The sequence below is a fragment of the Narcine bancroftii genome, chromosome 7, assembly GCF_036971445.1.
Source record: "Narcine bancroftii isolate sNarBan1 chromosome 7, sNarBan1.hap1, whole genome shotgun sequence".
Taxonomy (NCBI): Eukaryota; Metazoa; Chordata; class Chondrichthyes; order Torpediniformes; family Narcinidae; genus Narcine; species Narcine bancroftii.
Genome location: NC_091475.1, coordinates 49,335,835 through 49,359,604, shown reverse-complemented (window position 1 = coordinate 49,359,604; position 23,770 = coordinate 49,335,835). Strand labels below are relative to the sequence as shown.

Here is a 23,770-nt window from a genome sequence, read left to right as displayed (position 1 = left end):
GTTTAAACTAGATTGGCAGAGGGATGGGAACCAGAGTGTTAGAGCAGATAGTGAGGTAGAGGAAGATAAAGATCATGCGAGGACCTTTGTCAGAAATCAAAGCTTTGTACATGATAGAAACGTCCTCCAGTGTATTGATTTCAATGCAAGGAGTATTGTCAGAAAGCAGACGATCTTAGAGTGTGGATTGGCATGTGGGATTATGACATTATTGCTATTATTGAGACTTAGTTGCAGGAGGGAAGGGCAGTACTAGCAGCTCATTGTTCCAGGGTTCCATTGTTTCAGACATGATAGAGGGAAAGAGAGGAAAGAGGGAGTAGTAGTAGGGGAAGAGATGAAAGAGGGAGCAGTGCTTAGACAGGACAGCTTGAGGGCTTGTCTACAGAGGCCATATGGGTGGAGCTGAGAAACAGGAAAGGTGTGACCACACTGATAGGGTTGTATTATAGATCAGCCAATAGTCAGAGAGAATTGGAGGAGCAAATCTGTAAGAAACAGAAAGGATTTGAAGCTTTCATTCTTGAATGAGGTTTGGGACTCTATTTGTAATCTGATTAATACTACCTCCTTTTGTGCATGACTCTGTTGCAATTTAAAGTGGATCATAGAGTACATATGTCTAAAGATAAATTGTCTCATTTTTATTCAGACATAAATCTGCAATGTGACATGTTAAATTGGTAATGCTTCTTTGGTTCACATGTTCTGGGTTTTTCCTAGTTTAGAAAAAAATCGGTAAAATATCTTTCAAACATTATCTGTGATCCTTAAGTTCAAATTAGAACCTTGAAATTTATCTGCTCTATTTGGATCATTTCAAGATGATGATGTTTTACTGACTCCAACTTAAAAACAAATGTTATCTTTTACTTTATCTATTGCCAGACAAGCAATTTTGATCAAAAGACAATACTCCACCTACACACACACACACACACACACACACAATGGTTAAATGATACTATGTCTTATTAAGTTTAGAAAAAATTCGATATGCCGTTAAAGAGTCAAATATTAACTTTCAAAAGATGTGGGGCCCATTTATGCACTATTATTATAAGCTAAAGAATTAGGGTTGTTCTGAAGCATTGTTGCTATGCTGTCCATGTCTAGTTGTTTTCAATTGATTTCTATGTGTTAGCTTTTAACCTTGCTTAGTGGTACGGGTTTTGAATTACAAAGTTTTTTTTAAAATTCTTATCTTTTGAATTGTACATTACAATATATAACTGTACTGTTCAATTCTGTATATTTTAAAGATGAATAAAAATATTTTAAAAAGAAATAAATAGAAAGTTGTGATAATAGGAGATTTTAACTTTCCACATATAGATTGGGACTCCCATACTGCAAAAGGGCTCAATGGCTTAGAGTTTGTCAAATGTGTTCAGCAAAGTTTTCTAAATCAATATAGAGGTACCAACGAGAGAGGATACAATACTTTGTCACCTATTCGGGAACCAGATAGGTCAGGTGCCAAATGTATGTGTAGGCGAACATTTTGGGTCCAGTGTCCATAATGTAATTAATTTAATTATGGATAAGGGTAGGTCTGGTCCTTGAGTTGAGACTCTAAGTTGGAGAAAGGCCAGCTTTGTGGAAATGAGTGGATTGGGATAAGTTGTTTCTGGCAAGGATGTGTTCAGTAAGTGGAAGGCCTTTAAAGGTGAAATTTTGAGAATGCAGAGTTTGTATGTTCCTGTCAGGATTAAAATCAAAAATAACAGGCATAGGGAACCTTGGTTTTCAAGCAATATTAGCAATGTGTTTAAGAGGAAGAGTGAGGTGGATAGCAAGTATAGGCAACAAGGAGCAAATGAGGGACTAGAAGAGTATAGAAAATGTAACAAAATACTTAAAAAGAAAATCAGGAAAGCTAAAATAAGACGGGAGGCTGTGAAGGTAAACCTGAAGGGTTTTTACAACTATGTTATGAGTAAAAGGATAGTAAGGGACCAGCTAGACTAGAGATTTCTTCTATGAATACAATGCTATGACTTTGACTTAAACTACATACCAGGCAAAGAGATGGTGCTTGCTGATACCTTATCACGACTTTCCTGAATGAAAAATATGAAATGGAAGACATGGGGATCAAGATACATCATCTTGTCAGTATGTCCAGTAATAAACTAAGCCAGACCAGAGAAGAAACCCGTGAGGACAAGGTGTTGCAAATGCTTTCTCAACAAGTAATACAAGGATGGCCAGAAAGGATAAAACAGATACAGCCTTCAATATGTAAATATTGGTCTATCATTGGAGAATGGTGTTCTGCTGGCTGGATCAAGACCAATTATACCTGAAACAATTCAGAAAGAGATTCTCCAGAAAATACATGAAGGTCACATGGGAATAGAGAAATGCAAACTCAGAGCAAAGTCAGCTGTGTACTGGACTGGTATATATAGACATCAAAAATATGGTGGGAGCATGTGAAATATGCCAAAAGTACAGAAACACACAACAAAAAGAGGAAATTACTTCCACAGAAATACCTACCAGGCCATGGCACACAGTGGGAGCAGACTTGTTCACCGAGAATCAAGAGTGGTATTTAATAGTAGCCTGTTACTACTCTGTTTCCATTTGTGAAAGACCTGAGAGCATAAACTATCATTTCAAAAATGAGAGCGCTCCTTGGTGAACAAGGAAAACCTGAGCAAGTAATATGTGACAATGGAACACAGTTCACATCACAAGAATTCAGAAAGCTGGCTGTAGAATATGAGTATGTTATCATTGCATTATCCTGTAACATATAAATATTGGGAGGTATTTGGTAAAATTAGAGTAGGTTACATACATACACACATTTTAAAACAGATCTTATTTGAAAGACTGAAGAATTCATATTCAGAAACATTGCAGAAACTTTGGAGACTTTTATGCACATTTTACAAGTAGGTGCTAATTGAAATGATGGCATGAAATGAATAGACCATTGTTTGGAATTGGAGACAGGATGGATGGTTGGATAACTACAAGGCTTCTGACCTTTCTGCAAAGTGCTCACAGAAGGGTCAGTCCTGGGTTTTGTTTACCTAAGACAACAGCTTGACCAAGGGGGAGAACTCCTGTGGTTTGCTGAAGAAGGTGGGGGTTTTTTGCAAGGGAGAGAGTCACATGGGCTTTCTGGCAGTTGGAGAGAGAGATAAGACAAGTTCAACAAGCTCTCCCAGCTAGTGTGTGTGACACTGAAAAGCAGCTGAACAGTGCAAACCAGGAAGCTGGTTGAAACTGAAGAAAAACTCCAGAGCAGCGGATGGCTGGAAGTGCTATCTGTCTGACGTTTATCTTGGAACAAGAGTAACAGAAGGAGCTCTGTCGTAACCTAAACGAAAGAGGTTGCCATCTGGAGAACCCTGATGGGGCAAGTTTCATCAGGGAGACATTGAGGTGACTAATGGTGGTACCTCAGTTGTGGAAATCCTGGAACAACAAATCTCTCTCTGCAAACACTACAAGAACCTTCCTGAGTGGTAAACATTTACCTTTCGAGCACCAAAGCCTGGTGAACTTTATACATGTTAAATTCTGTGCACGGTATAAGAATTGCCTGCATCCAGAGAACTTGAAAGAAGTGAGATTGAACTGTGAACCAAAGAACTTTTCTTAAATTTACACACACATTTACACGTGCGCTTAGAATTAGAAGGGGGTTAATTTGGGTTAGTTAAGTATAGAGATAAGAAAGTTTGATTGTTTTCATATTTAAAGTTAATTAAAAACAACTTTTGTTTAAATAACTACTTGTCTTGGTGAATGTCTATTACTGCTGGGTTTCGGGGTCCTTTGGGCTCATACTACCACAAAGGACATGGGTTCATTGAAAGGCAACTGCAAACTGTGAAACACACATAAGTTAAGTGTCACGAAACAAAAGAAGACTCTTGTATCAATGATATAATGATACTCTTGTATCATTATAAGCAACTCCTTTAAGGGCTGACATGAAGTCCCCAGCAGAACTTATAAATGGCAGGAGATATAAAACAATTCTGTCAAGCAAAATACACCCTCCAGAAGACCAGGAGAAAACCAGAAGAAGACTGGCTGACGTGAGAAGAATGCCATAATTATAACAAACATGCACAAACAATGCCAGAACTCTTCAAAGGGCAGCATGTGCATATTCAAGAGCCGATGTTGAAAACATAGACCCCAACAAATGTCAACAGGGAAGCTGAGACACCAAGATCATATATTGTCGAGTCAGGCTCTGGCAATCAGCTGAGGAGGAACAGAATTCACATCCAGCTGACACAAGATGTGACAAAGCAGAAAGCTTTAATACCACCAATATCAAGTGAGGTGTCAAGTGAAGAGACCACAACCACTAATACTGAAATAATAACACAGCATTTGTCAGGTGAAGCACAAGCTACATCACCTACAGTTGTACCAGTAACCCAGAGCCCAATGGCCGCAGCCAAATCCACAAGATGGCGAAGCAACATACTGTTTGTAAATAGTTGTGTAAATAAACTTGTGTACAAGTTCAATTACTTAAGTTGCATGGGAAAGAAAGTGATAAAGAACACCAAATTTTTCTTTGTCTTGAGTAGGAGGGATATTATATAGTCAGGATAATGTGAACTATTTTGAAACCATGTAAGAATATACCCTTCTCATGTTTATGTGTGTGTGAACAGTTTCCCGAAATGGTGAAAGGCATCAGTAAGTAAAGTCTCTTCCATTATTTGAATCTTGCCTCTCTAAGTTATTTGAGAAGTCTCTCAAGTAACACAAAGACATAACATTCTGTGTGCTTTCTTTCAATTCAGACGCCTGCATACTTTTATTCAAACCTTGAAGAAGGGCTCAGGCCTGAAAAATAGGTTATATATCTTTACCTGCGAGACCTGCTGGGTTCCTCCAACATTTCTGTGTTTTTACTTTAGCTCCCCTCAGTGCCTTTATTGGGTACTTCAACCCCATTATCAACAGAGTGTCATGCCCCGTATTCTTGGACCGCCTAAAGATACGTTTCTGTAAACTGTATTGCCTTTACCTTGTATGCAAACACATCAATTCCAGTGTCAGTTACTTAACCGAATTCACATTTCAGCAGCAGTCCGCACCTGAAATATACCCGCAGCCAGCGAACCTGGACCGTGTTCTCCCCTTTGGAGTCATCTTTTTCCAGCCGGTCACTTGACGAGGACGGAACGAGCAGGTTGACAGGCGCAGGCGCGGGTTGACAGGCGCAGGCGCGGGTTGACAGGCCAGGCGCACGCGCAGGACGTGGGGGGTCGAGGTCGGAACGAGCAGATTGAAAGGCGCAGGCGCAGGGTCGAGGACGTTTGAACGCACTCAAAAGTTGTACGAGGGATCCGAGCCGAACGTGCGATGGGTGGTAAAAACAAGCAGAGGACTAAAGGCAACGTGCGGGTAAGGGCCCGGCGTCCGCTGGTACGGCCAGGCCAGCGCTGGGAAACCGCTCGGCCCATGGAGCTATGGTAGCAGGTTAAAAATCGAATTAACGCAGGTCTTTGATGCTGTATCTCCCCCCCCCCCCCCCACTTTGCCGATTTACTCATGGTGTCATACAAACACACACTTTTGTCTATAGTTTTCGTGCAGTCACTCATCAAACTGCAACCGCTTTACGTTGGCTAAGGTCCAACAATGTTATTTGGAGATGTGTGCTGAACGGTAACTAAGTGCCAGGCCATCGGCGGGTAAGCCCGTTCGCCCTTTGAAATGTGCTGTAAGATCTTGAATAATGGCGGAGCTGCTGTAATGACAGGGCTGGTGCGGACCTGCAGGGAGCGGAGACACATTGCTACTCCGCGGGGTCCAACCGCTCGTTCAGGCGTTAAACAGCCTGTTAAAGGAGCCGATGGTGTTTTTGTTTACAATCCTGCAGCAGAGGGGTCTGTACTAGTTTGACCATTCCAAAGACGGACATGGTTATAGGTTACCATATTATATATACTATGTCCTTCTTTGGAATGGCCACCACTCTGTGCACATGATGGCACCGACCGTGGAAGGTGGGGGGGGGGGGGGGGGGGTTGCATATTCAAGGAAGGCAGCAGACCAGCGCAGGGCACCAGAAAAGGAGAGACCTCTTCCTTTCCCCCCCCCCCAACTATTTGAGAGGGAAAAATACAGATGATCCTACAGGATGGTGACCATGGCAACCGATCAGCGAAGGGGTTCAGTGGTTGAAGAATGCACACAGGTTGTGGACTGTTGGTGACTTGTATTTGGGGGACCTGAACAGGTTCTGGACTACTGGACACTTGCTCATGGGAACCAAGTATTGGAACTGGGACTTGAGAAGTTTCTGAGGGCAAGAAGGCCTTGAGCACTGAAGACCTCCTGATTTTATCAGAGGTTTGGACCTGGAGCTCGGGTTGCCAATGGATCTGTGTGGCTGCAGAGGCTGTGGAAGTGCTGAAGGTGAATCCATGGAGACTCTGACTCTGAAGGACACTTTTTTCTTCTTTCTCTTACTGTATGGGGTGCTGGATAATATTAATGATAACTTGTCTGCCTTATGGCAGCCTAGACTCTAAAGGAAGTGTTGTGTTTATTACATGACGATAAAAGAATATTGAAGAGGCCATAAGTCGACTCATGCAAAAATGATGCTCCTGATTATGGAATATTTCTGCTGCGCTGGAGTTTTAGTCTGGGTTTTTTGCTCCTGTTCAATGATGTTCCAGTTTTAAGTGGAAAGCACATCTATAAATATACTGGGAAATTTGACAGCTGATCCATTTTTTGGGGATGAAGACTGAGTTATTTGGTGAAGGTGAAAGTGATCTTCCAAGAAAAGAATGCATTTTCTTTCTTTGTTTGATGAGAAAGGATTGATATGTACTAAATGAAGGTCAGAGACATGATGACTTCTCAGGAATTTGGTATATTCAGAAAAAAAATCAGGGTATTGGGTTGATTTAGCATTCTGTTGGCTTTGTTGCCTCTTTTCTGGAGCCTGGGTTCATGGTGGATCATGACAGCTTTACAAGACATTGGTGAGAGCCCACATGGAGTACTGCATACAGTTCTGGTTGGTCATCTGTGGGAAGGATGTCATTTAGTTAGAAGGGTACAGAAGCGATCCACCAGGATGTTATGAGGACTTGAGGGCTTGAGATATCGGGAGAGGCTGGAGCTTTATTCCCTGGATTTCAGATTTATTGTGTCAGAGTACATGACATCATATATGACTCTGAGTTACTTTTTTCTGCAGTTGAGGCAGAATTACCACTTATTGATGCAAAAAAATGTACACAGCGTATACTGTTAATGAATAAAAAACTGTAAACAGATAACGAATGTAAATAATCTGTTCAATACAGAGAGAAAAAAATCAATAAAGTGCACATGTAAGAGTCCTTAAATGAGTCCTTGATTGAGTTTGTTGGTGAGGAGTCCGATGGTGGAAGGGTTGCAGCTGTTCCTGATGCAAGTCTTGAGGCACCTATACCTCTTTCCTGATGGCAGCAGTGAGAACAGAGTGTGTGCTGGGTGGTGTGGATCCTTGATCATTGCTGCTGCTCTCCAACAGCACCATTCTATGTAGATGTTCTTGATAATGGGAGGGTTTTGCCTGTGATGTACTGGGCTACTAGTAAAGTCTGCTACTTTATCCTCAGGGGTATTGCTATCCCCATACCAGACCATGATGTACCCAATCAGCACACATCTATAGAAATTTGCCAGACTTTCTGATGTCATACCGAATCTCCGCAAACTTCTGAGGAAGTAGATGCACCGTTGTGCTTTCTTCATGATGAATTTAGTGTGTTCAGTCCAAAAAAAGATCCTCCAAGATAGTGACCCCCCCCCCAAGAACTTAAATTTGCTCACCCTCTCCACCTCTGATCTCCCAATGATCTCTGGATTGTACACCTCATGCTTTCCCTTGATGAAGTCAACAGTCAGCTCCTTAGTTGAGTGCAAGGTTGTTGTTGGTGCACCATTCAGGCAAGTTTTCAATCTCCCTCCTGTATGAAGACTCAGCTCCTTTCTTTATACAACCCACTACAGTGGTATTGTGGGCAAATTTGTAGATAGTGTTATTGTTATATCCACCCCCACAGTTGTAGGTCTAAAGTGAGTAGGGCAGGGAGCTAAGAATGCAGTCCTGTGGTGCTCCTGTACAGTATAGAGATTGTGGAGGAGATGTTGTTATCAATCCTCACTGATTGTAGTCTGGAGGTGAGGAAATAAATGATCCAATTACACAGTTGGGTGTATAGAGTCCCAGGTCTTGGAGTTTGTTGATCAGTTTTGAGAGGATGATGGTGTTAAATGCCAAAGTGAGGTCAATAAAGAGGATCCAGATGTATGCATCTTTGGTGTCCAGGTGTCCCAGGGCTTTGAGTAGAACCAGTGAGATGGCATCAGTAGACTACAATAGGTGAACTGGAAGGTAACCATGTCACTGCTCAAATTGGAGCTGATGTGCTTCATTACCAGCCTTTCAAAACACTTCATCACTGTTGATATAAGTGCTACTGGTCAATAGTTATTAAGGCAGGTTACTACACTATGATTGATGCCTGTTTGAAACAAGTGGGCACCATGCCAAGTTGGAGTGAGATATTTAAAATATCCATGAATACATAGATAAGTTGGTCAGCATAGATTTTTAATACTTGGCCAGGTACTTCGTCTGGACCGGATGCTTTCCTCAGATTCACTCTCCTGAAGACAGCATGCATGTCTCCTTGGATACAAACAGGATAGGATTATCGGGACGTGGGGATGCGGAGAGAAGGTTCTTTGCTGCTACTATCGTTAAATTGGGCATAGAGGCATTGAGTTCCTCAGGGAGTGATGCTTTGCTGTCTGCTCCTTCATCGGATGTGGTTTTGTAGCAGGTTATGGCATTTAAACCCTGCCACAGCTGTAAGATGTACCTTGTTTCCATTTTCATCCAGAATCCCCAGCACCTGAGAGATAGCTTTTTGCAGGTCATACCTGCTCCTTCTATATTGATCCTGATCTCTGGACTTAAATGCCTCTGATCTGGCTCTCAGGAGGTTCCTTATTTCATTGTTCATCCAGGGCTTCTGGTTGTGGAAAACCCAACTGATTTGGTAGGGCACACTCCTCCACAGCTGTTTTGATAAAATCTGTGACAGTCCTGGTGTAATCATTCAGATCCTCAGCTGAGTCCTTGAACACTGCCCAGTACGCTGATTCAAGGACATCCTGTAACTGTTCTTCATCCTCCTGATCTCCAGAGCCCCTCTTTTTATGCTCTGTCTGTATGAAGGGAGAAGGATTACAGCCAGATTATCTGACTTGCCAAAATGCGGTCTCAGAAAAGAACAGTAGGCCTTTCTTATCTTGGTGTAGCAGTGATCGAATGTGCTGGGACCTTTGGTACAGCAGGTTACATGCTGGTGATAGTTGGGCAGGATTTTTATGACACAGGCCTGATTAAAGTCTTCATGAAGTGAAGTGGAATGAAGGAGGCTGAGGGGTGACCATATAGAGTTGTATAAAATCATGAGGGACATTGATTAAATTAATGTTCACAGTCTTTTTTCCCAGCATGCATGATTCTAGAATTGGAGGATATAGGTTTTAAAGTGAGAGGGGAGAGATTTAAGAGAGACGTAATGAGCAGATGATTACATAGTTTGAAATTGGATTGACTAGAATGGTAATATCAAACCAATCCTGTTTTCCTTGCTTTTCATAGGTGTTTAATCTGCATAAATGTACAACATACAAAAAGTTAATTTATTTTATTGACAGAGCCTGCATTCTGTTAAAGAATTGCATGGAGGTTTTCATGCTGCTTTCAGTCTGTGCAGCAGTTGTGCTGATCTAATATGAGTTCATCCATACATAAGAGATTATTACTTTTGCCTTTGACATGCATGATTATTGTCTTGTAAACTTCCAAATCTCATCCTCAGCATAATTCAGTTTGCATGTTTTATTTACTTTTATGATTCAGAAGCAGAAAATTGTTCAACTATTATTAGACAGTATCCAGGCTGGTCAATAACTTTGCATCAGCAGCAAGGTTCATTCATTTTTAGGTGTTTGTTTCAGTGGGTCCAATTGCCTCAAAGAGCATTGACTTCAGTTTTGTGCTGGCCTTTTCAGTTTCAAGCTTGGTAAGGTTGGGTTGGAATTGTATTCCAGTCATTCAAAGTGAATGAAGAACAGAATTACTGAACTGAGTTTTGTGTTCACTCGTGTCAAAAAGGTGTATGGATTGTTGAAGTTCATTAAACTAAACTGAGCCATATGATCTCACATGCCTGAATAAAGGTTAATGGCTGGAGATAGCATTCACATTGATCAACTTCTATATCATGATATTCATTCACATTGTTCTGTAGTGGAATAATATTTGAAAACAACAAATGTCTGTGAAGGTCAGAGAAATAAGAACATATAGCAAGTGCTAGAAATGTTATTTTTATTCCCTCAGTGCTGGTCGTGAAGCTACAAACACTAGGCCTCCATTCTCCTCCTCTGCAACTGGATCCTTGACTTTCTCATCAGATGGCCACAGTCAGTACGAATTGGAAGCTACATCTCCTCTTCACTGATTATCAACACAGGTGCACCCCAAGGATACATGCTTTGCCCACTCATTATACACCCATGACTGTGTGGCCAGGCACAATTCCAATACTATCTACAAATTTGCTGATGACCCCATAGTTGTTGGCAGAATCACAAAGAGCAATGAGGAAGTGTACAGGAGGGAGATAGATCAGCTTTTTGAGTGGCATCACAACAATAACCTTATGCTCAATGTTAGCAAGACCAAGGAGATGATTGTGGTCTTCAGGAGGGAGTCAGGGAAACGCAACCCAGTCCTCATCAAGGGCTCAATCGTGAAGAGAGTCAAGAACTTCAAATTTCTGGATGTCAACATCTCTGAGGAACTGTCCTGGAGCCTCTATGTTGATGCAATCATGAGAAAAGCCTGCCAGCGGCTATACTTTGTGAGGTGCTTGAGGGGATTCGGTATCTCACCAAAGACCCTCAAACTTCTACTGATGTACTACGGAGGAGCATTTCTGGCTGGTTGTATCCCTGTCTGGTATGAAGGTGCCTAATCTCAGGACAAGAAACAGAGGGTTTATTGTTAACTCGGCCTGCGGCATCACAGACACTAGACTTCTCTCCATTGAGGACATCTACATGAGGCGGTGTCTTAAGAAAGCAGCCTCTATCCTCAAATACCTCACTCCCTAGGCCATGCCCTTTTCACTCTGCTACCATCAGGAAGGAGGTACAGGAGCCTAAAGATGAGCACTCAATGGCTCAACAACAGCTTCTTCCCCTCCATCATCAGATAAAGGCAGTGTTTGATGTTGTACCTGATTTATTCCACCGCTAATGTTCTTAAGATTTAATATCCATTTCTTTTTTCTCACATCTTTGTAAATGAGTACTGTATAAGTGCCAAATATCATAAAGCATTGTGATATTTAAATATTCTCCCACAAGGTTGCATGATCTGGTCAAACATTGCACAGATGTACTACCGCTATTAAGGAAGTTTGAAAAAGAATAATTTGCTTTGCTTTGTTTTTGCAGCCATCTAACAGTGGAAAAGCAGCTGAACTGCTGGCCAAAGACAAGGGAATGGTTCCGGGCTTTATTGGATTTGGAGCCACTCAGAATGAATTGGCTTATGTTCCTGCAGTCCAAGGCTTAGAAGAAGTGGACAATTTGGTGGATGCTGATTTCCGAATGGTTCTGCGCAAAATGTCGAAGAGGGATGCAACCACAAAATTAAAAGTATGTTTTATTATTGCACATTTTGCTTATCTTCTGTAGCATTCATTGTCAGAGCATCATATGATAAGCTCACTCAAGAAAGTGATTTTACAAGTCATGAAAGTATTTTGCAGGAACCAGTGTTATTATTTCTTTACACAGCTCATTTTTATTTGAGGCATAGAACAGATGAATGTTTGCAGTACAATTGATAGAAACTTAAAAGTAAATTAGATGGGAAATTAAAGTGTACCAAAATATATACCAAATTCTATTACAGACCTAGGGAATAGTCATTTGGCTTTCATAATCTTTTTGCCATGGTCAATTATAATGCTTGTGATTTCAAGATCATAAAAATGTGGTAATAAAAGGGGCTGAAGATGATGTAACTAGGAGTTAAAACCAAACTGCTAGAGGAACTCAGCGAGTTAAGCAGCAGATGTCCTGAGGCAGGATCTTGATCTGAAATGTTAGCGATCCATCTTTACCACAAATACTGTCTGAGCCACTGCGTTCCTCCAGCAGTTTGCTTATTGATCTGAAAAAATATTGGCTGCATTTTACTGGAAGTCTTCATCCAGGTAATGCTTCATCAAACGTGTAGGGGGCATTTTATGAATTAGTTTCCCCATAGCACCTTGACTGATCAATAATTATGGTTAGAATGGGAACTAGATCTTTGCAAGTAGTTCACTTTCCTGGCTATAAGTAACCCAGTTTTGAATCAATGCACCATTGGCTCCAAATTAAAATGACTTGCCATTGGCTCCAAATTAAAATGACTTGCCATTGGCTCCAAATTAAAATGACTTGCCATTGGCTCCAAATTAAAATGACTTGCCATTGGCTCCAAATTAAAATGACTTGCCATTGGCTCCAAATTAAAATGACTTGCCATTGGCTCCAAATTAAAATGACTTGCCATTGGCTCCAAATTAAAATGACTTTTCATTGGCTCCAAATTAAAATGACTTGCCATTGGCTCCAAATTAAAATGACTTGCCATTGGCTCCAAATTAAAATGACTTTTCATTGGCTCCAAATTAAAATGACTTTTCATTGGCTCCAAATTAAAATGACTTGCACATTGGCTCCAAATTAAAATGACTTGCACATACTGTACAACTGGCCAAATTCTGAATGTTAGAACAATGTAAGAACTCCTTCATTTTTCTATAAATATGAGATGGGTTTACCAATAAAATGTTGATCTTGGATAGATGCTGGAGGATTCGGGCAACCAACAATTTTGTTAATGTTCCTGTACCCAATAATTTAATCTGGTATATTTTGGTTCTATATTTAAACTTTCCATAATCTATCCAATATTTTGAAGGAGAACCTTGAATTGGAATTGAAGGTTTAGCAGAATTTAGGTGATATAAAGAGTTGAAAGGGAGGGGTGAAATGGAGACGGGAGGAGATGAGCTTGGAAGCAAGTGAGATGGGTGATGATGGGCAGACCAAGTCAGATTGGGGCATGGGTGAGGCAAAGTCGAGACAGGTTGGAGGTGATAAGTGGAAATGGATAAGAAAAAATAGGAAGCAGTGGGAGAATTAGGCAGATGGAGCCAGGATGGGGGGAAGAGAGAGGAAAGATAGAGGCAAAGGCTGAAAAGTAATGTAGAATCAGATAAAGAAGGGAAGATTGGCAGATGAAGCTAGGTCATGTCAAAGGGGAAGACACCCATGTGGAGAGGTGTGTGTGTGAGATGGGTGAATGGGGCCAGGTAGGGAAGTATAGCAGATCTAGGTAATAGGAGAGGGGGAAGGAAAAAGTAAACAATTAAGGACAGGAATACACTGGAACACAAATTTCATATTCAACTGCATCTTCAATATGTCAACCATCTCAAACGCACATTCAACAATTGTCGTCACTTCTGGCTGCAGATTTTTTTTAATTGAGGGACTAATTTTGTTAGTTTCAACCTTAAATTTCCATGTTTTGTAATTTCCAGTTGGTTTCTCTTCACTTGTAGCAAATCAGTAAGAGCACTGAAGCCACGTTCTACTAAATAAGATGATAGAAAATGTATCAATTGTTCCTTTGCTAAAGTAGTCGAGATTGGGTATTTTTGATCTTGTTAGACAGCCACGTCTTGGTTCCTTTCACTTTGAACAGAGTTTTCAGAGATTCATCATGTTGCAACTCCTATAACTCCTCTTGGTATCGGACTGGAACTTCAGTCAAGTCCACCAGCAATGGCTGAATTAACCAAGAGGGAAAATACTTGCCTTTAAATCACAAAATCTATCATTGAAGTCAGTAACCAACATTTTCAAATGGTCAACAATGACCTTTGTAGCAGCATTAGTTACCTCACACTTATTTATCCCTTAGAATTGACTGAAATTTCTTGTAGAAATATTCCTTTTCCATCAATGAGCATCATATTTGACACTTGGAAATGCAATGGGCTTGGAAATGAATGGGCCTTAGTAGGGGCACTGTAGGGTGTTCCTTGCTGTCCTCTCTGCAAAAAAACGTAGTCGGTGGACTGTAGATCCGTGGGGATGTGGCAGGGTGGAGAACCATGTCGGGAAGGTGGCGGGGGCTTCTGTTAACGCACTTGAGCCCTCAATCACTGGAGGACATCTAGGGCACTAGGCTGTGGGCCTGGGGGTTGAAGTGAATGTCCCTGGGAATGGTAAGTGGGAAGCCGTACACCATCTCAGTGGACGAGGCTAATAGGTCTTTTGGTGCTGTGCGAATGCCTAAGAGCTCCCATGGGACTTGATCCATCCAATTTGGGCCTTGTAGTCGAGCTTTTAGGGCTGCCTTCAGGTAGCCGTGGAAATGCTCAACCAGGCTGTTTGCTTAAGGATGGTAGGCCATGGTGTAGTGCAACTGGCTGCTGCAGAAATTGGTTAGGTCACCCCAGAGCAAGGCAGTGAACTGGGCCCCTGGTTCATAGGTGATGTGGGTTGGGACTCTGAAACTTGTGAACCAAATGGACAAGAAGGCTTTGCAGCAGAGGCCATACCACACGAACTTGTCAGACAACAGGCGGACCGAGGATCTTATGCAAGGATGGGACAGGCCATGGATTTGGTTGAACATCCGCCGTCGCCAGGTCGCAAGTACGATGGGTCTGGGGAAGCCTGTGGATACTTCGCACATTAAGGATGGGCCCCCGGTGAGGGGCAGAAATCACTAACCTTCACGCTGGTGAGGGCAGTCTGGTAGGCCTGAACGTCTGCATCCTCGTTTGTTCCTTGGCCAGCTGAGCGATGTCGAGCCCCCCTGAGGTGGCTGCGATTGTGGGTCTGGATAACAAGTCAGCCACCACGTTCAACTTGTCTGCGTTATGGTGGATTTCTGTTGTGTACTCCGAAATGTAGGAGAGGTGACACTGTTGTCTCGCTGACCATGGGTCTGAGACTTTGCTGAGTGTGTGGGTGAGTGGTTTGTGGTCTGTGTAGGCAGTGAAAACCCTTCTAATGTGTACCGGGTGTTATATCACCAGGTACAGGGCCAACAGCTTGTGGTCGAACATGCTGTATTTGAGCTCTGGTGTCTGGAGATGTTTCTTGAAGAAAGCCAGGGGGCACCATTGCTCGTCGACCGATTACTCTGTAAGGGTAGGTTGAATCTGGGTGGGCCAAGAATGTGGCCTGCGCTAGTGCCGCTTTCATGGTCTGGAACACTTCTGTGATTTCCGGAGTCCACTGGAGCTTCTTGTCGCTGAGCTTGATGAGGTCAAATAGGAGCAGCATGAGGGTGGCTGCACCTGGTGGAAGCGATGATAAAAGTTCACCATCCCCAGGACTCGTGCTCGGCTTGAAGAAGTTTTGGATGGCTTCTACCTTGTCCGGTAGCAGTTTGGCTTCCTCTCAGGTGATACAATGTCCCAGGAAATCGATTGTCTCTAGGCCAAACTGGCACTTGGCTGGGTTCATAGCAAGTCCAAACTGCTTCAACCTGTCAAAAAGGCAAGTCAGGTACATCCTGTGTGTGCTGGCGTCGGGACTGGCAATGAGGATGCCGTCCAGGTGGTCGAAGTTGAAGTCGAAGTCCCTCCAACCACATCCATAAGCCACTGAAACGTCTGAGCTGCGTTTTTTAATCTGAACGGCATCAGAAGGAACTCGCAAAGGCTGAAGGGTATGATGATGGCCATTTTCGGGATACACCAGAATCTGATAGTACCCCTTGATGAGGTCCACCTTGGAAAAGATTTGGCAGCCCTGGAGCCTTATGGCAAAGTCCTGGGCATGTGGGTTAAAGTACCTATCTGAGGCTGTAGCATCATAGTCACATGTAGTCACTGTAAAGTTCTTCTGTACCATGTGCAATGCGAAGGCGCCTGGCTCCTCCTTGGCAGCAAACTCTCCTGAAGTTTGTCTTGTGGGAGGCGCCATGCTGTTGCATACACTGGAGGCCCAGTGGTCTCGATGTGGTGCTCCACATCATGTGGCAATCTGGCATCGCGGGCATCAGTAAGGCCGGGTACTTGGCCAGTAGGTGGGCATACTTGTTTCGGTCCAAAGCGTGGATTCCTAACGGAAGTAAAGGATGTTGCCGCAGAGTAAGGGGGTATGACTGGAATGTGGTAGCGTCCACCAAAAGTTCATGTGCCTAGAGGAAATCTTTTCTGAGTAAGGCCTGTCCCACAGCTGCGATTGTGCACTTCCACTGAAAAGCCATGTCCGCGGCGTGGATTGTGATCAGAGGGAGGCTGTAACTCAGAATGGAGGAGCCGTTGGCTTCTTGTAAAAGAAGGCCCTTGGGGTTGTGTTTGGTCTTGAAATATATCAGTGGGATGAGGCTTATTTCTGCGTGCATGTAAACTAGGAAGTCCCTCTTTGTCTGCTGATCCCTGAGATAGAGTAGGCCTTTATGAGCGCCAACCGCCAAAGCCACCATCGACAGCCAGCCTGCCCATTTCTTGTCGCCGTGTTTAGTTTGGCAGTGGGGTAGGAGCACAAGGGGGTGCACCGCCAGGTGTTTCAGCCCCACCTGTGATGGTAGGAGTATTCACTCTGGGCGCTCGTTACATTGTGGTTGGGTCACGGCTACTGCTGGGGGGCCCAGTGGAGGTGCTGAAGCAGCGGCATCGATGGCAAAGATGGGCTGCACATGGATTAAGCTCTGTTGTGGAGTACAGAAAAGTCTGCCTGCTACCTTGGCTACCAGGTGTGGGGCGCTGAAATCCATGTCAGAAACTGCCGAGGAAACGTGTACCAGCAGCTTGGAGAGGAACAGGGCCTCGAAAAGGAAACAGTCCATGTGTCCGTCCGCTAGGGCCACCATTGTATGCATGAACTCAGAGGGGTTTCTATTGTCCAGGCTTTGCATATTTAGGATGTGAATGGTGTGCTCACACCAGCTGAGTTCCAGGGAATCGAGGAAGAAATGCCAGAATTGCTCATACTTGCACCGTGGGAGGATTTTCCATAAAGGATTTTACTTTGGCCACGGTGTCAGTGTCCAGGGCGCTGATGATGTGGTGTTCTCTGACACAGTGCCTCTGATGTGGAACTGTGACATGGCCAGTTGCAGCCAATTCGTGAGCTGGTTTGCCCAGAAGGGCGGCAAATGCACGCCCACCACATTGGTCACAGCCATTGTGACAGTAGTGGTAGCAGAATCCTGCATTCTGTCATGTTCAAGGTGGGTTCCAAAAATGTTGGAACCATCGAGGTCACCACCGTAGCGTCTGCTACGGCAGCGCTATGGAATCAAGAGACGTCCACACAGTGTGAGGGTGACCTCACAACTGACTTTATTGTTTGAACTCCTTGTGCTGCGCGCAGGTAAACACCCACTTCCAGTGACTTGTGTGCCGGCTTCCGTAAGTGACATCAGTGCATTGCAGCATCACTTCCCTAACCGGTGGTGCGTCACCCAGAAGCGGTGATGTTCCATGGGCAACAAGTGATAAAGGGCTCAGGGTTGAAATGTTGATTATGTATCTTTACCTTTACTACATAAAGGACACTTTTTTACCTGCTGAGCTTCTCAGCATTGTGCATTCTTTTTTAACTTCAACCATGGTTTCTACAGAGTTCTGTGATTTACTTTTGACCATCTTGAAGTTGCAAGTTTGGGATGTGCTGTTAAATCAGCCTAAGTGAATAATTGCAGAGCATTTTGTACATGGTACACACTGCAATCAAACCACATGTTTGGTGAAGAGAATGAACCTTTTGGGTGCAGATGAGATGCCAGTCAAACAGGCCACTTTGTCTTGGATGGTATCAATTTCTTGAATATTCGGGCTACATTCCAAGCAAATGGAGTGTTCCATTGTTCTCTTGACTTGCACCTTTTGGCATCATCAGGAGAGTCAGTCTCTTTAGGATATCAAGCCTCTAATTTGATCTTGTAGCCACAATGTTCATGTGCAATGGGTCAAGCTGAACCACTGCTCAGTCATGATTTACTCACCTCTAAAGATGCTGATGGTATACCCTTCATTAAACATAAAGGGTTAAAAAAAATTGGACTCTCTTGTTGGAGATATCATTTTCCTGGAGCTTTTATTGTACAAATATTAACTTCATCTTATCAGAACTTGCTGAACATTGGCTAGGTCTTTTGCATGCATGTATTTTTGGCTGCTTTGTTTGGTATGGCATTGCAAATGGAATTGGACTATGTGCAATTATTGGCATGCAACCCCACTCAATCGTGCTGATGCAGTGCTGTTAGAACGTGAAGTTTGAGGAGTTGTGTGCTTAGAGTTTGATGTAGAAGATCCTGAACACTTAATAGTAGAGTTATGAAATCTCCTTGTGTTCTGGCAAATTCCATATCCATTCTGCAGCCTATATTCTACAGCCATAATCCTGAGATTGTGAATTTCATTGTTTAAATATTTTTTTTTATTTTTTTTCAAATGCAATATTAACTTTGCTGTTTTAAATGGATTTGCAGTGATTCAGCGTAGAAAGATTATTTGGATAATTGAGCACTTATCTTTCTATTTTAACATGTTCCTTATTTATTTATTTATTATAATACTCCTCCATAAATCTTCGTCCGCGAAGCCAAGCCAAAGAAGACCTAATACAGTATTTTAAACAATGCCACATAGAAAGTGAAGTTCTTTTTTTTTTAAAAAGAACAAATTTACATTTGAAAGTCCATTTATTGTATGGAGAGTTATTCTTTAGAATACCCAAGACCACTCTTTTTCCTTTTGATATATACTGGACAACAAAGATTTTGCTACCTGAATACTTTTAGGTGTATTTGATTGATCTTGAGCTGCTGATCACAAAAATCACCTTAAAAAAAATTTCCTATCATGTACCATTTTCTTAGATATAACCTATTTTGGTGATTTCCTTTCATATTTTAAGTCTACTAGTAATATTGCCCAGAATGTAAATTGTTATGGTCAGTCCAAGCATGCCAAGGTGCTATGCAAGTGTGTCTTAGGTCTGCGCATGCTTCGTCAGGATAAATGCAGACAGGTTATAAAAGCAGCCCATATCTGCAGATGCCGTGCATTACATTGATATAGATTGAATGCATGTTGATGCACATGTTGTTCAGACAATAGCATAGTGAGTATACTTAACCACAGCATTTATTGTCTTTAGGAAGATTCACTACAGTGTCAATGTCGCCACAGCTGTGATACATTCTGTGACATTTGTGGAGAGTATACTCTTGAGACTCAAAGATGCAGCATGTCTGCACTTATTAAGAAAGCCTATGAGCTCTACTTCGGTTGTAAAATCGGTGACAAAAACAAGCCTTGGGCTCCTCATATTTATTATATAACATGCGCAATCAACCTGAAAGCTTGGCTCAGTGGTACTCGGGAGTTAATGCCATCTGCTAAATTCAATAAAAGTTGATTTAATATTTCTTCAGCTTCCTACTTGATAAAATAAATCTGAAATTATCTTTGTGTTCAACTTGAAGTTGTCTATTGTAAACCCCTATTTTTATTCAGGAAGCAAATCCAGTGTATATTGACAGTTTGACTTTTCTAATACTCTTGTTACTAATGGAATACATTATTATTATTTATAAGGCTTTACAAGAGTTTGCAACCATGTGCAAAGAGAAAGATCCTGAAAACGTAAAAGGAGTTCTTCCTTATTGGTCAAGGATTTACTGCAAAATTTCCTTAGTAAGTATATGTAAATTACTTTCTCGTCAATCAAATAGAATTAATGGAAATTAGTAAATTAAACTTTCACTCAGTCAAATTCACATTTATACATTGGCTTCTTATTTATGAGGAAGTAAGCATATGCAGACAACACTTTTTTTTAAATTTTCTATCTCACATCCTGCCAAATGGTGGGGCTGCCTGTCTGTCTGGTGGGATCTCCAGGGACAGGACAGGACAATGACAGTTCCTGATCTACAGGGGAATAGAGGGATTGAGAGATTAGAACAGGTAGTTAAATGGAGGAAGAGCCTCACAATGGGGAGAGATCAAATGATTAAGGCTTGAGTGAGATGGACAGAGCTAGAAATTATGATCAACAATTTGTGGTTGAAGACTTCCTTTCGGTCAAATGGGAGCGTCCTTGGCCTCTTGGTTTCCAGATAATGCTGCTTTTTTTAAAAAAAAAAGTTGACCTAGCAGCTCTTGATCAACCGAGAGACAGTTTAGCCATTAGAACCCGATTTTGAAAAGTTCCAGATCAAGGTGACATGAAAATTGCAAATGTTATCTACTTGGCCAAATGAGGCATTGTTCTCCATTTTAATTTTTTCCCCTGATTTCCCCCCCTCCCCCTCCCTTATACTCCTACACATTTTACAGCTGCTGGAGGAACTCAGCAGGTCAAGTAGCATTTGAGGAGATAAAGGGATGTTGGAGCTTAGCAGGGAAAGGGGAAAGGTAGAATCAGAGGCTGGGAGGTAATGAGTGGAACCAGATAAGAGAGATGATGGGCAGATTGGGGGTTGGGGGGGTGTGGTGATTGGAAAGGGAAGCCATCACCTAGCTTCATCTGTTCTTTATTTCTTTCTTGACCTATATCTTAGCAGCATCTGTTTCAAATTCCCCTCTTCCTCTCTCTCCTTGCACCAACCATGTAATAATTTGATGTTCAATGATGCAAAGGGCAGAATTGGTGTTTGTTTTTTTTACTCCTATTGTTGAATGAACATGACAGAAAGAAGAATTACCATGGTAATGATGATTTCTATTTGCTTTTGATTTCAATTTTGCCCACATTGACAGGATCATGATCGTAGAATTCGAGAAGCAATTCAACAGGCATTTGAGTCACTTATCCTTCAAGTAAAGCGAAACCTAGCACCTTATTTGAAGAGTATTATGGGACATTGGCTTATTGCTCAGTGTGATACCTATGGTCCAGCTGCCTCAGCTGCAAAAATGGCATTTCAAGTGGCTTTTCCACCAAATAAACAATCGGAGGCTGTGGCTTTTTGTAAAGAGGAAATCATGACTGTAAGTTTAAAAAAAAAATTCTACTTTTTAGGAATTAAACAAATATTGAGTTTGTAGGGTTTCTATCTCGATTGGTGTTTACTATACTCTCTATGTTGCTTTATCTGTGTGTTTTTAAAAAAAAAATGTATGGATACATGTGTATGAGCAAGGAAATCAAAGCACTTAGTAATCAATGAAATATGTTTGTTGCATGAGCAATTTGCAGTACAGGAAACACACTATCCAATTTGTTAATTTAAGCTCCCAGGAACAGCAATATGATACCAAATAGATCATATTATAGTTGTGTTATGTGTTGGACATGTATTGGTAATTCTCTGTGAACAATAACCCTGCTTTACAAAATAATGCCATTGAATCTTTTACTCTCAACTAAGACCATTTAACATCTTACATAAAATTTATCTCTTCTAGTGTAGTAGTTTCATTAAGACCTAGTATACCTCACCACCTCACTGACAAAAGGCAAAGGAGGAAAAACCCAACACCCAACCCCAACCAACCAATTTTCCCCTGCAGCCGCTGCAACCGTGTCTGCCTGTCCCGCATCGGACTTGTCAGCCACAAACGAGCCTGCAGCTGACGTGGACTTTTACCCCCTCCATAAATCTTCGTCCGCGAAGCCAAGCCAGAGTATAAAATTGTAAATCATTATTTGCTGTAATATAATGTTTTTGTTGTTTATTTGGCAGAAAAAAACTATTAAATAGCATTTACCTACGCTATTGTGACCTGAAAGCAAAACAAAATTCTATTCTCCAACATGCAGATTTTCCTGTAAATCTATTTCCCATCTGTTGCGATGTTCCCAATGTGCGCAAACTTTGAATTTTTGATTTTAAATTTTAAATTTAATTATTTCATTGGGTATAATTGGGCGGCATGAGCTCGTGTACTATTCTATGTTCTATTAGATATACATACAGCACAGTATCAGGCCCTTTCAGCCCATCAGCCCATGCTGTCCAAATTGACCTACACTCCTGGTACATTTTAAATGGTGGGAGGAAACTGGAGCAACTAGAGAAAGCCTACATAGTCAAGGGGAGAATGTACAAATTCCTTACAGACTGCACGTGTTTTGAAGCCATGTCCCAGTCGTCGGCACTGTTACAGTGATGTGCTGGATTGTAATTGCACTAATTGCCATCCACTATTACACCTAATTATCTTTTAATTATCTTTCTAAAAGAGTAAATATTTCAATACATACCATCTATTGACAAAATAGCTTGCTACAGGAAAATGTGTTTGACAATAATCAGTAAAAATTAGTTTATTTAGCCCCTTCAGCATGCATGAGTATCCAAGGTGCTGCAGAGACAGAACCACACAAAAACATACATTAAGACAAAGAAGGTGATATTAGATGAGAAAATGGTTTGTCATTATAGTGGATTTTAAGATGAACTTTTAACGAGGCAAGAAGAAAAAGGCAGGTAACTTTAGAGTGTAAGACCTAGGCTGCTGAAAGCATGGCACCTGAGATGGTTACCATCTTAGTCTTCTAAACTCCAGTGGATACTGTTATGAACTAACAACCCTTTTAATTGTTGTTTGGGACTAAAGGGACTTTGTTAGCACTAACAAAGGAACAGCAATGGAAAATTCACCAGACAATGGTAAATTCAAAATTATAGTTTTTATTAAACTATCATTAACATAATATTTCTTACTTATCTCTAAACTCTAAATTTAACCTCATTATGAGCAAATTGAAAATGTATGTGTATAATTAAAATCCCTCTCTAAAAAGTAAATTTTTAAAACTTCATCATTTTAGTCTTGCTTGAAGGTCTTAAATTCTTAGTGCAGAAATAATTATAAAGCACTTTTAAACATTGTATCTTTAGGCCTCTTTACTCACAATTCTTTTGAGGAGATGTCTTGAAAGATATTCTTTAAATAAGTGACCATCTTTTGAGCCACAAGTGTACCTTCTGTGAAAAGGAGAATACAATTCCTGTCTTCCTAGGATCATATCTTCTTTTTGGAATCTGTTTCTCACACAACAAATCTGCCCTCTTTTTCAAAGAGACAGGAAATGTGGCTATTTTCTTCCATGATGAATTGACAAGCCCAGACAAGAGTTAAACGAAGTGGCCATACAAAAATGGACCCAGAAGAATAATGTCCTCTTTTCCAAAAAGACAGTGAAGTGATCTTCCTTATTTCAAAAGCCACTTATTCTGTGTCCTCCTTTTCCCAGGAAAAACACACACACACCACCTATTCCAGTTACTGTAATTCAACCCCTATGTGTGTCACAGGGTTTTGTCTTCTGTACTCTCCAAACTGAACTGATCCAACAATGTCTGAATTTGATAATATATTTCTCCAAATCATGTGATAGTTACATCATCAACGAGGTCAGTCCCAATTCTTGGAAACCACACGACTATCAATTTTATTTCTTACAAAATTCTGTTCCTTTTTAAAAACCATTCCAGATTTGTAACAACCTTTGACCTCATCTCTGTTCAAGCTTAAGTGTTTTTGTTTGAAAACACATAGCTTCCTCAGCCGTTTTTATTGAGCACTGAGAGATGTCAGTTTTTAATAAAACAAACACTTAATTGTTCTTGAATAATTAAGAATCATTTCAGATCCATTAGCTCTGTCTTTCCAAGACACTGCAACTCCAAGAA

General features: G+C 41.5%; 2 protein-coding genes across 4 annotated transcripts in view; one reads left to right on the top strand and one right to left on the bottom strand.

Annotated features, from left to right (window-relative positions):
* The window catches only part of usp16 (ubiquitin specific peptidase 16), a 59,667-nt gene extending 54,513 nt beyond the window's left edge, over positions 1 to 5,154 (bottom strand). The window contains exon 1 of one of the 2 annotated variants that reach the window (XM_069890031.1): positions 5,088 to 5,154. The gene's annotated coding sequence lies outside the window, so the exon portion shown is untranslated. Of the gene's footprint in view, positions 1 to 5,017; positions 5,033 to 5,087 lie in introns of those variants that run through there. The other variant, XM_069890033.1, reaches the window with a different exon arrangement.
* Positions 5,155 to 5,212: 58 nt separating this feature from the next.
* Positions 5,213 to 23,770, top strand: part of ltn1 (listerin E3 ubiquitin protein ligase 1) — a 117,538-nt gene continuing 98,980 nt past the window's right edge. For both annotated transcript variants that reach the window (XM_069890026.1, XM_069890027.1), the window contains exons 1-4: positions 5,213 to 5,397; positions 11,542 to 11,745; positions 19,722 to 19,820; positions 20,889 to 21,119. In XM_069890026.1, the coding sequence (XP_069746127.1) occupies positions 5,356 to 5,397; positions 11,542 to 11,745; positions 19,722 to 19,820; positions 20,889 to 21,119 (576 nt within the window). In that variant the 5' untranslated portion in view covers positions 5,213 to 5,355. The remainder of the gene's footprint in view (positions 5,398 to 11,541; positions 11,746 to 19,721; positions 19,821 to 20,888; positions 21,120 to 23,770) is intronic.